General features: G+C 44.5%; 1 protein-coding gene across 1 annotated transcript; it reads left to right on the forward strand.

Annotated features, from left to right (window-relative positions):
• Positions 1-1,121: 1,121 nt before the first annotated feature.
• On the forward strand, positions 1,122-17,345 carry LOC309416432 (E3 ubiquitin-protein ligase RBBP6-like; the record flags this gene model as incomplete). Its single annotated transcript, XM_082015981.1, is given in 18 exon segments — positions 1,122-1,287; positions 3,270-3,369; positions 4,137-4,175; positions 4,532-4,568; positions 5,866-5,910; positions 7,153-7,241; positions 7,367-7,463; positions 8,301-8,440; positions 9,357-9,529; positions 10,281-10,384; positions 10,832-11,175; positions 12,288-12,384; positions 12,465-12,543; positions 12,637-12,694; positions 13,880-14,239; positions 14,608-14,706; positions 16,010-17,156; positions 17,160-17,345. Coding segments are annotated over 18 exon segments (3,360 nt in total).
• Positions 17,346-18,072: the final 727 nt, after the last annotated feature.

Consider the following 18,072-nt stretch of genomic DNA (forward strand, 5'->3'; position numbering starts at 1 on the left):
AATGGAGAATAATCTGAGGCCGTACCAGGGTAGGAAGCTTATTCTTCACACCTTTAAGAGGGGCCCCAGGGAGGCAGCAGACTTCCCTAAGAAGTGGGTCCGGTCTGCATATGGGGCCTTCTGTGCCCTTCAGAAGGGAGTCTCCTCTGACAATGACCTGTCGTCTTCTTTTTGTGGAAGCGGTACCAGTACAAGCAGATGGGTTTATGGCAATAACCATCAATGGCCATTGGCTCTTTGACCGAACTTCCCGTAAATGCAAGAAGAGACACTCGGACACCCTGAGATGTCCCCTCCCTTCGCTGGGCCTGGGCACGGGCAGCCAAGTGCCGCACGGCAAAGCCCACTGCATCTTCCCCAGGCTGTCTTGTCCTGGCCGGCTGCTGCCAGGAGGGGACAGCGGGTAGTTACAGCCTGGGGGTGACAGGAGGGACAGCAGGCGGTGACAGGCCTTCGGGGTGACAGGAGGGTCCCCACAGGCCTGGGGTGTGACAGGACACCAGGCAGTGGTAGGCCCAGGGGGGTGACAGGAGGGACAGCACAGGCCTGGGGTGTGACAGGACACCAGGCAGTGGCAGGCCCAGGGGGGTGACAGGAGGGTCAGCACAGGCCTGGGGTGTGACAGGACACCAGGCAGTGGCAGGCCCAGGGGGGTGACAGGAGGGACAGCACAGGCCTGGGGTGTGACAGGACACCAGGCAGTGGCAGGCCCAGGGGGGTGACAGGAGGGACAGCACAGGCCTGGGGTGTGACAGGACACCAGGCAGTGGCAGGCCCAGGGGGGTGACAGGAGGGACACCACAGGCCAGGTGAGGCGCAGGGGGGTGCAGTGTTCCGTTGGGCACGCGCAGTGATGCGATCAGGGCAGCCCCTGCGGCTGGCGTCCGTTAAACCCCCAACGGAACGCTGAGGCAGAGGTGCCCGAGTGCCCACAGCGAGTGGTTGGGCCTGGGAGCGCTGCGTGAGAGAGGGAGCAGAGGCCGAGCCGGGGCCGCGGGGGCCTCTCCCCGTCATCCGCCCGCCCGCCCGTCGCTGAGGGCCGCAGGCCGGACTTGTTGCGGGGCTGAGCTCAGCCCCCTCGGTCCGCTGTAGTAGACGCCGTCGGGGAGCAGGCCCCGACCATGTCGTGCGTCCACTACAAGTTCTCCTCCAAGCTGAGCTATGACACAGTCACCTTCACCGGCCTCCACATCTCCCTGTGCGACCTCAAGCGCCAGATCATGGGCCGGGAGAAGCTGAAGGCGGCCACCTGTGACCTGCAGATCACCAACGCCCAGACCAAAGAAGGTGCGTGGGGGCGGCGGGCGTGGGGGCTCGGGGACTGCCCGGCTGGCAGTGTCACAGACCACCCTGTGATGGCCATGGCCTGTGGGAGCCACGCTCTGCTCTTTGTGGCTCGTCCCCACGTAGCCTGAGTCAGCCTGAGGCCCATCTTGCCGGCCTGCGGGGGGACTGGGAGGGCAAGCGGCGCGGGGGCTTACACGGGGTGGGAAGCCATAATGTGATTCGGCCACGCTCGGTAGCTGTGGCTTGTGTTGGGGGCCTCAGGGCTGTTCTTTTGTGGTTGCTGTTCTGACAACTACCTTCAGATCTGTGCTTTGGGCGCGGAGCAGGCATAGAAGAATGTGTGGTTGATGTGTGATGTACAGGGCTTAGAAATTTTTGCTTTCCTGGAATTCTGCTAGGTAAAATGATAAGGAAATATGGGAGGATATCTTATATTAATAACCTCTCCAGATGTCTTGGAAATCAGGTGGAGAAAGCTGAAAGGGATGGGAAGAGAACAGGTGGCTACTTTGAAGAAATAAATTGTCTTTGGTGACTTCGTTTTGTGATCACCTTGCTTTACTCCACTGCACTGGAAAACTGGCTTGGTGGCTGTTGCAGCAACTGCTCGCTAGCAACACTTTGGATCAAGAGGGTAGCTGTGAGTTACCATCTGTGCAGACCCTCTAATGGCCCCTCTGCCATGGGTGTTCTCCGTATCTAAATGACACCTTGGAATTTCTTGTTAATATCGCTTCTTTTCTACACCAAAGACATTGTCGTTCAGGTGCTATCGAGCATCATTTCACCATATGTCTCTAAGCCTTTTTTTTCCCTGGTACTACGTGTGAACCATATCAGGGCACTACTGAAGTTTTCCGGCAGAACATTTATGGTGACTATACGTAAGAAACGTTCTTAGAGAAGTCATAAATTCTTTTAAACCTAAAAAGTGGTGCTTGTTTCTCAGAGATGATAATGGTTTCGTGGTACTTAGTATGATATTTCAGTTTGGTAAGCTGCTGTCTTGACAAGTTTGAATGTGATTACAGGCCTTGGGGTGTGACTTTTCAGAAATAGAAAGATTTGTTGCCAAGTCTCTGCTCGGGGATATTGCTGCCCAGGAGGAAAAGGTTCCTGCTGGGAGATGCCAGTTTTGTCCGAGAGCTGCTAAACTAAGCTGGCATCTGTTAAATTCAAATCAAGCAAACAAAAATTTCCAGGCACTTCAGGAATAGTGCTCCAGCTTTAATCCTTTCCTATTAAAAGAAGAAAAAGAAAGTTAACTTTTTAGTCTGCGTTGTTTGACTTCACCTTTATTAAGGTGCCATCAACCAAAATGAATTCAATTAATCGAGGCGAAGGAAATAGAAATGTATTAAAGCCAACTGGTACCACATCCCTTAAGTGTTAAGTCTGCAGTCTTAAGCTGCAAGCCATACGCAGAGGTGGCCGGCTGTCTTCTGTGTTCTGTCGGCCTTGAGCACCAGCAGCGTGGCCGAATCGCTTTTAGTGAACAGCTATGAAAGCAACGGCGCAGAGATTTCATGCTTTAGCTAAGGGCCTGTTTTGTTGCAGGGCAAGCTTGTCTGACTTCAGATCTGCTTTACACAGGTGAGACTTGGCTGTGCTTTGTTTTTCTCCAAAGATCTCTTGGTTTTGTAGCCTAACAGAAGCAAAAGCCACTTAAGCTAGATCAGGACAGAACCTCATGCGCTAGCAGACTCTCCTTTAGTGACCTTTGGGAGCATTTTGCTGTTGGCATTCACGCTCTCTCAAAAAAAACTGGAAAAGATTGTGCTGCTTGCGTTTGGTTCTCAAACCTGAAGATTTCTTGGAATGTACTGCTAGTGTGCTGAGACGATAAAAATGCACCGTTATACCTGAAATCTGGCTTTTCTATCTGCAAAGGGCTTCCCTCTCTGCCGCGCTGTGTAATTACATATTCATATACATTCTTATGAATTGACTAATGTTTTTTTCTGCATTTATGTTGTTTTCAGAATACACAGAGGCTAATGCCCTGATTCCTAAGAACTCATCAGTAATTGTGAGAAGAATCCCTGTCGGAGGAGTTAAAGCTACCAGCAAAACATACGTTCTGTAGGTATCCATAAAGCACTGTGTTCTGTGCTAGTGGTTTGGGTGTGTTACCTTTTCTAATTGATGTTCATTTCCAGAGGCACTCAGATTGTATCTTTCTGGTTAAAGCTGCTGTTACTTTTTGTTGTAATGGGGTAGATTTTATTGTTCCTGTCCCAAAGTAAACTTATGCTTTTCGGCCTGCTGGGACATGGGATTCAAACTCCAACAACGGTAACTGTTAAGAATGATTCTATTTGGTTTGATCTTGGGGTTGTTTTTTCTGAGCGCCAAGTTTTCGATGCTGTTTCCTCTACGTGGAGAGATTCCTTGTTACACGTGTTTGCTTGTCTTGCTTTTAGAGTGAAGACAGGTACGCACTGGAGTGTAAACTTAGAATTTGTTCCCATCTCAGAAGAGTCTGATTCTCAGTGTTTCTGCGAATCCGTCTATTCTTTGCATTTGGGGCAGGGGGGTGGCATATGGCAGGTATCCTTATGCCCCAAATCTGGTGGTTTTGCATACTAGCTAGAGGGGAAAGACCAAGGCTTGCCAGCTCTGCTGATGGGACACTTGGGATGATGCTGGAATTATTTGTTAACTACATCGATGGCTGCATGTCTCATTCATGATGATCTACATGCAGATACAGATCAATGAGTATGTGGAATCTCAGCGAGTTCCCAGATGTAATAAATATTTCCCCAAATACTGTAGCATTTTCAAGGTTATCTTAAAGCAAATTCTGGCAATTAAGTCCTTTTTTTTTTTTTTTTATTTCCCTACAGGACTCCTAAATCGCAGAAAATCCTAGGCACTGCCTTCAGGTGACATTTCTACTACTATTTTTAGTCACCATGTTTAAGACAAAAAACTGTAGTACAGACCACATATTTTTGATACTTACGTAGCAGAGACAAAATATCTGAGGCACTTTGGTGTTCTATTTCTGTAAGTCTTAGAGTAATTTTCTGACAAAGTAGAAATGGGCTTCTGGGGGTTTTTTTAGTTGCACTGAAGGTACCAAGAGAGAGCCGTTTATGTATATGAATACGTTTCCACATGCATTAGACTATCAGCACATCACGTTTTGATGTTCAAGTTCTGTAATCTGTCGTCGCTGCTGTATGTTGGGCACAAGGGCTTTCTTTTAAGTTCTGATCACTTTTATTTCTTCTTCCAGATGTCAAACTGAGCCAGTGAGTGGAATATCAAGAGGCGTATGTAAAACACCATCTCACACTTTTTTCTACACACTGCACTTAATTCCAATCAATGTAGCCTTGTGTTAATTTCCCCAACATTAACCTAATATATTTTCCACTAAAACATAGATGCTGTATGTACAATGTATTTGATTCAGCATCATAGAAATTTTATTCTACGTTTCTAAAAAACTAAGCAGTGATTCGGATGTCTTTCTTGATGATGTTTTACTAGTGTCAGCTTAACTGCTGCTTGTGGCATCATAGAATTCAATATCCTGGAAAAGGAACCAGATGAGAGCTACCCTTTTGACTTGTGGAAAAACCGCATGTCATCTTAGATCCCAGTAAATGCCGCAGTCCGTTGCTGACTGGTGGCCTGAGGACTTCATTCCTGCAAGCTGTTGCAGGAGGTAGCTGGGAGGGAGGAGTGTGGTTGCAAAGGAGAAAAAAAAAAATCCCAGGATTGTGCTCTGAATCCATGTTTTTGTCATCATTAAGACTTGGTTTTGGTCTGCTGGCAAGGAGAAGAATATTAAATTCTCACACTTCCCAAACTAATTTGCGTAGTGTGGCCTGCGGTCTAATACACGACAAGAAATCCATTTTCTCAGTTTTTATAGGCTACTCTGTCATGGCAGACACCTTAATTTCAATAATTTGAGCAGCTTATTTTTTTTCTTGATAAAGTGGTGGGTTTCTTTTATGGCGGATGCTTTGGAGTGGTGTTTGCATTTGGGTTTTGTGGGGTGTGGTGAGCCTGGCATTTTTAAACTTATGGAGAGGAGAGGCAGAGTTCCTGTTTCAGGGCTGATGTGCCCATGCTTGATTTTGACAGGCAACTAGGCTGTGTTCATAAAGGCATAGCCGTGTGCATTTATAAATGATGAGACGCTGATTGATTTACAAACTACACTGAAAATAAGTTTTCTGTAGTGATGCTTCCTTCTCCAAGAAACATAAATATTGTTTTAGAATCCCTTTTAGCGGACAGTTGACAGCTTCCTTACCCCTTGGACTTTTAAGCAGTTGTGAGCATTTGACAAGGCTCCCTCCCTGAGACATTCTGGAGCAATACATAATCTCAAGCGGCTTTGGTTGTTTTAGTTTCTTCTCCTTAACCACATAGGCACTCCTAAGCTGTCGTGGGTTTGGACTTTGTTTTGAACACAGGCAAATGACACTAGGTTGGAAATGCCTATTTCAGTGATGCTCAGAGGATATAGCGCAGAATTTCCGACTACCGTAGAGGTTAACTATTGCTAGGTTTTGATTGTAAAACTTAAAGATGTTTTTAATTTTTTGTGAACAGAGTGATGACTCTTCTGCACCTCTTTCTCTGGCCCAGCTGATTAAGGTATATATATTTTTTTTTCCTGTCAAATACATAAAAAAAAAAAGTGTTTGCTTCAAATTTTTAAATTGTACACTGTGATCTATAGCAGGATAACTGTTGTAATGGGAAGAAAACTTTAATGTAGTTTTTAATAATTTATTTATTTGAACTCTAAAGCCTGTGTAGCTGTTGATAGTATCCTGTGAAGAGCAGTTCCCACTTTGGGAAGATCGAAGGGGAGCACCTTATCAGCCTCCACATAGTGTTGCAGTATGACTCAGCTTCAAGACACAAAGCAGCAGCCCTGCAGAAGCTGTTGACTTGTTCACACATTTCGTTAGGTTTACATTGGAAACGAACACAATGTTCACAGAAGAACTGAATTGGCTGTTGGTTATGGACATCTTGGGGGGGGTTGCAACAGCCAAAGTAGAAGCGTTTCTGTCGCATGGGCAATGGCATGGCTATTTTTGAATTTCTAGTCATTATAGTTATAGATCCGTTCTTGGAATGCTGCACAATTTCATAAATTGCAGTATATCTAGAGTGGACAACACGGTCTAATTTGTTGGGACACAGTGTAGATTGTGAAAATGTTCCTAGTTACATCAGTTAATATGAAGAATTTAGCAGGGGGGAACGTGCAGTTTGGACTGCCTACAGCACATGAGTGGTCCAATTTCTACTGAAAAGAGTCTTTTGTCTTGCTGAGGGGCTCTAAAAAGCTTGAATCTCTGTAATGCTTCTGTGTGTGAAGCTGAATTTCAGCAAGCAAAACCAACTTCCCTGACCTTTAAGTTGTGTATCCTTCTGATGCTGCAAATGTAAACAATGGTACTTGCCTTCATCTTTCTCAATTCAATGTACAGTGGCTGTCTTCTCCTTCAAATAGACTGGAGCTTAAAGATCCCTTTAATAATAGCGGCAGGTCTAACTTTTTCTGTGCATAGCTTCAGTCCACTTGGAAGAAAACTGGAGTAGGTGCACAAGTCTTTATAAGGTCCAACCTGAGCCTAAGGTTTTGAGTGCCCAAGAATGCTCTTTTCAAGTAGGTTAACAGGCACATAAGCATCATTTCATGGTGTAAGGACTCCCCAGAACACTTTCAGCACAACTATTTTTTATATAAGCAGCTGTTTTCAGGCAACCTCAGCTAGTGTTGTGCTGCTCTGTACAGGCTTGGGTGAGTGGTGTTGTGTTTGGCTGTGTGCGCTTCAATGTGTTTCTAATGTGTCTCTCAAATGATTACCTATTAAACAACAGACTGCCAATCTGGCTGAAGCCAATGCTGCCGAAGAAGATAAAATAAAAGCCATGATGATCCAGTCTTGCCGTGAATATGATCCAGCCAAGTAAGTGTGGATAATGTCAAATCCAATCTTTGGCGATGATGGAAAACCTGTAAACTTGTTGGTTTTAACAAACATGGATTTAACACATGCATCCTTTTTGTTTTTTTTCCCCAAAACACCTTCAGTTACACGAAGAAAGCCTTGGGTCCACCTCCAACATCATATACTTGCTTTGGTTGTGGAAAACCTGGCCACTGTGTAAAGAACTGCCCAACAAAGGGGGTAAGATTGTGGGGGACTTCTGGTGTGACTTACTTTTAAATTGTTTTCCCTTGGCAGTTCCGTAACAAATACATGAATACTCATGTTAAGAATTGTTTCTTTTGGGGTGAAACGCAGAGGTCATGTGGCAATGTTGCAAAGCCCTTTACAATTCACGGGAAACCTGGAGTTATAAATGTAACATTTTCTCCTTCCAGGCCATGGACATTACATATGTCCATAGATCTTTCTCTGCACACTGTCATGCATATTTTTATACATTTCAATTTTATTGGAAATCTTTCTGGTTTCAACGCTTTTTAATGACAGTTCACAGTTTTCAGTAGTTTGTAAAAACCCAAGATGTTTCGGTCGACCCCATCCGTTCAATGTTTGCGTGTTTTAGTTACACAAGCACCTGGCTGAGTAGCCATGCCATTTGACATCAGTTGCTGAATGTATATGCGTGAGATATGAATTCCACCTTCACTAGAGAAGGTGAATCTCAGTTTCTCAGTGTCGGATTCAGAGCACCGAGTTAAGCTCTCACTCTGAACTGCGCTTTGGAGGAGGAGCGGGGTTGTGTCTCCTCTCCGAGTGGATGGTGAGCCAAGGGATATTTCACCCTTAAGGAACTTGACATTAAGCCAAAGGATGTCGACTGAGTTCAAAACGCTGCTCAAGCCTTTGGGACATCCTGGCTATATTCCTTTAGGGAGAAGGGTATTTTAGTTGAGCAAGCCTTATGCTGGGTAAAAGGAGAGGATTAAAGGCTTTTGCTGCTGAAAATCATCATTGAAATGTCCTTTTAAGGGTGGGTCTTAAGATGAGAGATATCTGCACTTCTTTTCTTAACAGGACAGAAATTTTGAGTCTGTTCCCAGAATTAAAAGGAGCACAGGAATTCCGAGGAGTTTCCTGATGGAGGTGAAAGATCCCAGTATAAAGGGTGCTATGCTGACAAGCACTGGGAAATACGCCATACCAATTATTAGTGCGTAAGTATGGGATTAATGGGACTGAGCAGAAAGGGAATGAGAGAAACCATGCGTGTGTGTCTGAGTGGCAATGCAAGCAAGTTGGCCAGCGTCTGTAATTACGAAGGAGGAAGCACCGTCATTGTATCGTTGCCTTAAAATCTGTGATACTTTCTAATACGGAAATAGGCTGGTCCTGCTGTTCACGCCCCTGGAAGTTGGTTCAACTTGTGGTATACTAGAATCTGTAGGTCTGCAAAAGATTTCACTAGTGCTTACCGTTGGAGTCATTCTCCTCGAAAGCTCGTTTTGCTTCTCTTTGACGTTTCAAAGGCTTCTTGCCCAATTTAGCAAATAGCTGTGTGAGTGAGATTTCCTCCCCCTCTGGCTTTGATCAAATCTCATGTGTGAACCAGACGGATGTTTTCCTGTTTTGCTTTACCCTAAGAAAATCCTACTGTGTGGTGACAAGAGTGTCTGAGAAGAAATGCACTTGATAGCACTTCTGTTTGTGGCTGTCATGGATCTCCTTGTGTAGAAGCTGAGACATAGTTTTCTTTTATTCATAAAGTGTATTTAATCGGAGACTCACTTGATCCTGAGCCTGCAATTTACATTGACCCTCTGGCAGAGGAGAGGTGGGATTCATTTCAGCTGATTTCTGGATGTCGAAAAATGATTTTTCTAGTCTGAGCCAATCTCTTAGTTGATCCCATGAATGGGAGAGTTCTGCAGAAGGAAAATTGTTCCCCCTCCCTCTTCTGGTGTGGTGGCCAAAGAGAAGTAGTTGAAACTAAATGCCTACGCTTTAGAAGGCTAATGTGGAGTGAGAAGAATGCCATCTATTTTACCTTCCTTGCAGGAAATCCAAAGCTTGGAAAAGTTCTCCTTTGCCCATCTTTCACTTGTTGTTTTTCCTTCCCCGCCCCGCCTCCAGGGAAGCGTATGCTAGAGGAAAGAAGGAAAAGCCTCCCTTTTCACCAGAGGAGCCGTCCTCCTCCTCCTCCTCAGATGCTCCTATTCCGGAGGAGTTGTTATGTCTCATTTGCAAAGAGGTCATGAGTGACGCAGCTGTTACTCCCTGCTGTGGAAACAGTTACTGTGACGAATGTAAGTCTTACTCCCACGGTTGTTAACTCAAAACATGGCATCTGACCTTCCGAAGGCAGAACTGGGAGAGAACGAAATTACTTGGTTACCCGTTCTATTTGATACCTGAGTATACCCAGAACGGGAGAGGACCCCCCCTTATGCAAAGGGCAGAAAAAAAAGGCAGAAAGCTTTTTTCCCTGGTTACGTGTCTAGTTAAACCCTCTGTACATGTGGAAGGATGACTCTGAGAAGAATGTGTAACCGTGCAGGTGATTACAGTATGAGATACTGAATGCATTTAGTTTGTCCCCAGCCCTTTCTCTCATGCAAAATTCTATAGCCTGCTCTGGTGACTTATTGTGGTCTGCAACAAACGGAGAGTTGGGCGTTTAATCCACATTCTTCTCCACAGGAGAGTTGGTGAAATCCTTCAGAACTTGAATCTATGAACGGTTTTTTGAGATGTGTTTTATTCATCAACCTTGAGGTTGGTGACTTCTCACTGTCCTGCACAGTGGAAAGACCAGTCCAAACATCAAGACACAGCCTACTCTACAGCTTCCAAGTAACAACAGTGAAATATCAACACTGCTTAGTTATTTGCTGCATGCTGGACATTTTTTACACTATTGGACATTTACCGCTTCAGGCTCTCAGTTCAAGACCGTATTCACCCATTAATCATATACGTGTTTTTATAATTGATTAGAACCCCAACATTTTCCTTAGTTTTGCTGAAAACTCTTTTGACGGTTCTCGTTATTCACAGGTATTAGAACAGCGTTACTGGAATCTGAGGAACATACATGCCCAACGTGTCATCAAACAGACGTTTCTCCCGATGCTTTGACTGCCAACAAGTTGTTACGCCAGGTGACATGCTGACATTTATGTAAACTGTTTGTTAGACAGGTCTATTTGCGAAAAGCTGAAAGGGAAGAAAATACTCGTTTACATCTCCTTAAGCAAGGCTAAATGGAATAAGGCTAAATTTACTTTTCAGAGACGTTATCTGGTGTTAGAGAAGCTTACAACTCTTTAGAGAGAATCTGGCAAATTCAGGTCACACTTTTGCTTAACGTGATTGCCTCACTTTCAAATTTGGTGTTAACACTGAGGTACTGTAAATAGAGATACTCTGCGTTACCCATCGTTAGGGTCAGTGTTTCACCTGATGTCTTCCTATACCTGTATGTTGATTGATTTTAGGATTGATAATGTTTACAGGAACACACAAGTAATTTTGCTCTGGGGAGGCTTTTGTTCGTACATCTACTGAAGTTTCATAGTGCCTTTCTGTACGTGTTTTTCTGCCTCTAGGCTGTGAACAACTTCAATAATGGAACTGGCTACAGAGAGCAGATTCAGCAGCAACATGAGCAGCAGCCGCCACCTCCACCACCTCCACCACCACTAACGAGACAAACAAGAGCGCACAACATGCAGCCTCAGCTCCGGCCAGCAGTTTCCAGACAGCAGGACCCACTAATGACTCCATTAGCATCCCTGGCTCCTCATTCTGCTGCTGCTTTGTCATCGTTGGCCTCTGGTCAGTCCTCTGTGGCCGTTGGGCTGCCAGTAAATCCATCTTCTGTCGTCACCTCTGGTCTCCCTCCAGCAGTGTCCCTGTCTCTCTGTGCTGAACAGCCGGACGGACCTCTTTGGTAAGTAAATCTGTAGATCAACAGGGATATAAAGGACACTAAAATGCTCAAGTTAGATTCTTCTTCTTGTTGAGCTTCTCCACTAGCTATTTATCTATCGGTAGTGACAGTTCCCGATACTAGTGGAAGTTCTGGGTTTTGTATTTACTTTGAATGAGGACACTTTGATAACTCGGAAGTGTGTCTCATGCAAGGATTGTCTCAGAAGTATTTCTTGCTCAGTTCCCTTATCAGTCATTGTCTATGAGTTTTACCCTGAAAGAGGCACATTTTGCCCAGGGGCCCTTTGGATTTATGTGGCTAGCAATTCCTAAAGGAGCCCTCTAGTTACGTCAAAGCTTCTTGAGTGCATTAATTTCTCTCTAGTACGGAGGAAGCAACAGTTTCATGAAACCTGTAAAAGCACAATTAGAGCTAAAACTGAGCAGGTGTTTTCCTATTACGTTTTTCTACGGTATTTCTACCATCAATCTTACGATAAGTCAGAGTCATCCTCAGTAACACAAAGGGCAGTCGGTGACGCGTGCTGACCTGGCTAATAAACACTGAAACGCCGTAACTTTGAAGTATTTACAAACATGAAAGTCTGAGTTTGCAGCCCGGTGAAGTCACATGAAAAGACGTGAAAGATCTGTACGATTGTTTAGGCCTTGTGGCCTTTCAGCTTTATGCCTGGGCTGCAAATAGCCTCTCTGTCCAGAAGACTGTCAGGCTCAGCTGTAGCGTTGAATGCAAAGAACCGCAATTCAGAAGAACCTCTAAGGCAGCCTCTGCACTCGCACATAAACATTTCCTCATAGAATTTCAGTTCTTGCGTCTTCCAAAACTGAGATTCAGTGTGTGACTTGTATGTGCTCTAACCCTTTCACGTGCAGCTAGCTTAAGAAGATATTTTTCCAGTGAGCTTTCTCTTGGCATGCCAGTAGTCCAAATCGACTTCTTTCCAGTCTTCAGTAAGAATGGGCCAACTTCACATCTGTAAATCTGATGAAGATTTTTTAAATTTTTTTTTCCTGTTTGCAGTAGTCAGCCTTTTCTCACCTTGGACTTGCTATTTCCAGTAGCACTTGAAAACGCTGTTTGAATAATAACTTTTTTTTTTTTTTTTGTAGTGATGCTGATACTGTGTTACCTCCTGCTGCTCTGGTGACTGCTACTGAACTTCTGAAATTTCCCTCTCTGTCAACCAGCAGCTTGTTGGAAGAGGAGGTCAGTTTTCTTTCAAATGATGCAGTGACTGTTGCCTTTTAGTGGAGCTTAATTTCTAACTGTTTGCATGTATTGACAAGGGCGATCATGTTCCTGCACTAAGGCAACCAGCGATTCCAAGTCTTCTGGGCCCCCAAGGGCAATCAGTACCCTCAACCGGTAAGTCACTATAACTTTAGAATTTCTTTTAAAAAGCTGTCTTGAGATAAACTAAGTGGGATTTTTCTCTTTTTCCTCTCCCTACGCCAAAAGCTCATGCAATCACAGGCAGCACAGTTGGCTCAGCTGGTGGCAGACCAGGCTGGCAACGGTAAGTATTCTACAGAAATCCGGTATATTACGACCCGTAACCTGTTCAACGAGGCCGTAACACTTAACTTAGACTACAGCTGATTTATAATGGAGTAAGTATGCCCAGATAGTTGTGGAGAATACAAGCGGTGATTAATTTTTAAAGGGCTTAATTTGATTTGGCTTTGACAAAGGGGATCTGTGCTTGCAGTAGAGTATTTAAAGTAAAACTCCAGTACGTGATTGAAAAGAGGACTCTGAAAAAGGAGCAGTTTTTGAGGGAACCAGCAGTACATCTAAAAATGAAATATAACTAAAGGATTGGGTGGAAAGCCACCCTTTTGATTACTGGCTGAACAGACCTGAAGACATTGATTCCCCAATACAAATCAGCCTCCAACATTCTTTATTTCACAACTTAGCGGATACTGGTGGAGCAAATTCTTGGAAAAGTCAAGGCTGTTATTTGATGACAATTTTGAATTTCTTCAATGTTCTCATCTCAACGAGCCAAGGTGCTTTCTCTCAGTGGGAGAGAGAGGCGTTTGTTTGATCTATTATTGCCGTGTCAAGTTAGTCCTTCCTTTTGGTACGCCTTTGTTAGAGATCGGTTGTAAGCGTGCATTGTGTTTATAATGTCTTAAAGATAAAGCACAACAAAAGCCAGGACGATTCCACAGATTTCCTAAAACTCTCAAATTTAGTAAGCAAGAAAATAACAATTCAGGGACAAGAACAGGCCAAAGACATCATCATGAGGCAAGACCACAGGTGATGCCTGTGGAAGAAGCTAAAAGAAGTTTGAGAGAAGATTAGTTAATATTTGTGCAGTACTTTGAGGATCAGAAGTGTGATCTTCAGTAGTAAGTATAAGCAGTAAGTACATCAAGGAGTGGCAGAGGAGCGGTGGGCGCTTGGCACATGGGACATGGGAGTGTCTTTTAAGCACGGGCAGCCTCCATCCACGGTCACAAAGCGGAGTATAAGGGGAGAAGACTGCGGGAGCTGTTGGGGGCGAGGGTCTGGAAGGCAAGCATGAGGATCAAGAAGGGAGCGTAGTCTCAAGTGAAGGGAAAGCAGGGAGAAAAATGCTGAAGTTGAGGGTAGGAAGTGCTCGCCACCAGGCTGCCGCTTCATTGGCTTTCCTCTTTACAATCAGGGCAGAGTGTGACAAAGAGTGACACATGTTTTTGGGTTTCTTCAGAAGTTCAAATCGAGGACGCCTGCGCAGTGGACGTTCCCAAAGGACTCATGCCCCAACAGAAGCAGCATCAACATCCGTCGTCGTGCCTGTGCCTCCAGCTCCCTCGTACCCTCCACCACCCCATGCACTTCCTTCAGGGCTACCACCAGCACAGTCTCCTCTTCACTTTCCACCTGGTCAGCCTCCATCTGCTGGGTACGCTGTTCCCCCTCCAGGATATCCTCCAGCTCCTGCCAACATGTCATCAGCTTGGGTAGCAACAGCAGTGCCAAGGGCTCATGCAAATACCATCCTCATGACACAAGCACCTCCTTTATCCAGGGAGGAGTTTTACCGAGAACAGCAGAGACTGCAAGAGGAGTAAGTATTTGGCTCAATGAAGTTGCCTTGGTTTTTGTTGTTGTATTTCAATAGCATATCAGACTGCAGTTACACCACAGTGCACCTGACATCAACAAAATGCAAGAATCGTCACGGTGTCATAATGTCATGTCCTTTTTCTTTGCAAAGGGTAAACATGCAAAACTGAGACAAGACAAATGTAGTTCTAAAATATTGGCTAAAAGTTGTAGGCATTCTAAACTGGTCTTCCTTCGATGTTAGCTGTTCACCTTTTGCATTTGCATGCAGTAGGCATTTTCTCCTAGTGGCCATGTTGTGTTTCTTGATGTCTTTTGGTAACAAAGGTCAAACTACAATGGTAGTAAAGGTCAAACTTGTTTTCACAGGGAAAAGAAAAAGTCCAAACCTGATGAGTTTACAAAGGATGAGTTTGCTAAGGAAGTGATGGAATATAACAAGTCTCGAAAGGAGCGTTCGGTTTCCAGGTACGTGCTTTACATGTCCATTATGGAGAAGCAGATTGTCTGGAAGAATCAGGAGGCATTCCACTCCACCGCTCTGTTGCTAGACGGATGGGATGATCCCTGGGATTAGCAGCGACAGGAGTTTCATGTGTGCATTCCTAGCTTAAATAGGGCAGAGATTACAGTTGACTGGCAGTTATAATTTGGCAACAGCTGTTCAGGAACAGGTTTCTCTTTTAGTAAAGCTTCTCTGTAATGGCATCCTTCACCGCCTGACAGCCTTGAGGAGGCCAGAAATTGAAGAGGTACAGTTGCTGGATTTTCTGCATCTCCCTATTCTGCTTGTAACCATTTCCTCAAAGCACTTTGGAGGAGATCTGTGAGAGACGTTGTCTTCATCTCCTCTTCTGTTTACCACATGTGGGTACACAGAGAGATTTCAAGCTGGACTGCAAACTGGTGGCTTATGCTAGTATGGTTTTGACCTTGTAAAATTTGTCTCATGACTCAGACTTGTTTGTAAGGAAATCTTGAATTGCTGAAGGACTTATAGAGGAGGGAAGATGCTCATGAACGTCTGCGGAATGATGCGAAAGGGTTCTTTAAAAAATAATGAAAGAACTCCTTGTGAAGAAAAACCTCAGGGTAGCTGATGTTTTCTATCCCCAAAAGTCACTTGGGCGGGAGTGCTGAAAAGCTCTCTCTTGCTCATGCTGCCAGTATCTGTCCTAGAGTAATGGCATTGAGTCATCCTAGTCGAGGCTGAGTTCAGAAGCTTTTCGAGATGATTTCTCTTGAAATGCAGTCACTATCCCTGGTTAGAGCTAGAGGTATGTGTAAGATTTTGCTAGCACATCTGGCCAGAAGTGTTGATTAAAGACAACTGGACGTAAGAATTTTGCATCCCATACAAATTGCCAAAGAAGTAGTGAAGTTAAATAGTCCAAGCAGCATTTTAACATTGATCTTTACTGTATTAATGCTACATCGTGTTCTCTCGATGTTTGATACTGCACGGTAGCCATAAAGACTTGCTCTTTTTGCATCTGACTGCAACAAAAGGGATTTGCACTGCGTGTAGTGGTTGAGGAGTGAAAAATGTGCACGTTCATGTCCCAGTAGAGGCCAGTATACAGCACCTTAAATCAATCAATAGCCAAAGGAAATCTGGGAGGAAAAAAGCTGGGGAGAGTAACTGTTTTGAATTAACTTCATCTGGTTTTTTGTGTTCTTGTTTTTTTAAGGTCCAACTCTCCAAAAAGCTGAGGAGAGTAACTGTTTTGAATTAACTTGATCAATTTTTTTGTGTTGTGTTTTTTTTAAGGTCCAACTCTCCCTATAGTACTTCATCTTCCTCTACAAGTTCGCATACCTACTCCAAGTCAAGAACAGGTTCTTCCTACTCTTGCTCGTACTCTCGATCATTTAGTCGTTCCCATTCTCGCTCCTACTCACGATCACCACCATATCCAAGAAGAGGCAAAGGGAAGAGTCACAAGAACTGTCATTCCTGGTCAAGGCCACATGGTTATCACCGGTCGAGGTCAAAGTCACCCCCACACAGAAGACACCATTCACGGTCAAGGTCTCCAGTAGTCCGAGGCCAATCTCCCAGGAAATGGACTATATCTCAAGGGGAAGGAGGAAGGGAGTATTTTAACCGGTACAGACAAGTTCCACCGTATGATATGAAAGCTTCCGATGGCAGATCTATTGACTTTGGAGATCCATTTGGAGAGCAAGGATACGGAGAATGGGAAAGGAACTACAGAGAGTGGTGTGAAAAGTTTTACAAGGGCAATGGTGTTGGTGCTCAACTTCATCCTCCAGTAAAGAGAGGGAACTTTTCTCCAGACTGCTTTGGTCCACCTGGGACCAGACGAGAGTATTCGCCATATGCTCGGGGACATAGGGAGGATTATCCTGTGGGGCATAGGCAGCGCAGCTGTAATAGAGCTGGAAATTACCCTGAACAACCTTCCGGAAGAGAGAGCCGTGGCAACAAAGAGAGGGAGATGCAAAATCCACGTGGAGATGACAAAGGAAATAAACCTAAAAAACACCAGGAGAGAAGGAAAGAGGATGCGAATGAAGGCTTTCTCAATGCTGAGTTGCTAGAAGGTGCGAGAAAACCAAGAGAGCCAGTTACAGGAGAAGTCGTTCAAAGGGACTCATTGTTCATGCTCCCAAGCAGAGATGATGCCACCCCTGAGAGGAGGGATGAGCATTTGGGAGCAGATTCTATGGCTTTCAAGCCAGGGTCTAAAAGGAAGAAAGAGAAGGATGAGCGAAAAGCAAAACCTGGCAAGACAAAGCGGGAAGCAGAAGTGGCTGTTCCTCCTCAGAAGGACAATATAAGAAAACGAGCTAAAGCTTCCCAAGTGAAGGTGGACAGCGAGCGTGAAAAATCTCCTCAAATGGAACCTCCTGTGAAACAAGTGAAGGAGGACATGCCAAAGACAGACAATGTTTAAACATCTTCCTCTCAAAAGGATGCGAAGACTCTTGGTACCCCACAGAAAATTCATCCAAAAGTGATAGAAGATCACCCAGAAACTAGACCAGTCGTGGAGGAAAAGGCAAAGAAAGACCATCCAAAAGAAACCAACTCAGAGCAGAGGACAGGGAGAGGTCATTCAGCAATTACAATCAGAGGCTAAACAGCCTCAACTTGGGAAAATTATTTTACATTCTTGCCAACCAAAATCAGAGTAGGATAATGAGAAATAAGACGAAATCTTAAAACATATCCCCCCCATCCCTCCCTGCTTCCTGGGCTGTCACGAATGGATAATTTAGGCTGTTTGAAGAATCACCACCAAAGATACCAGAAAGCGCATGATTTTAATCTAGATTTGTAAAAAGCATGAGTTAGCAGAAGGCGATGGCAAGGTCCACTCTATTCCTTATTCAACGTGGAAAAGCTGTGCAGATAGAACAATTAAACTGGAATGATTTACTCGTCTATCAAATCAAGTTAATGTGTATATTTGAGGAGGGAAAGTAGGAGAGACCCTCCCATTGAGTCACGAGGTTCAGAGAGGACCCCCATGCTTTCTAAAGTCGTTTTCAGAGAGGAGTCTAGGTGCGACTGAATCCACTCCTATTCCCAGATTTGGTCAACAGTTTATGACTAAAGGGACAGGGTATCGGGGATTCTGGTGTAGTGATACAGACTATGATTTTGTGCTTCCTGTCACTTAAAGATGGCAATTTATCCAATACAAAATAGCAGCAATCACATTCACTAACAATGCCGAGATAAGTCACAGTATCAAATCATATAAAACTTAGCAGCATAATCCACTGAAACTTACTACGAGAATTCTTTTTCAAAATATTTGTTCTGCAGTCTTTTTCTTTATTCTTTTCTAACAAGAGCTTCCA

Source organism: Phaethon aethereus (genome assembly GCF_964289735.1).
Source record: "Phaethon aethereus genome assembly, contig: HAP1_SCAFFOLD_108, whole genome shotgun sequence".
NCBI lineage: Eukaryota > Metazoa > Chordata > Aves > Phaethontiformes > Phaethontidae > Phaethon > Phaethon aethereus.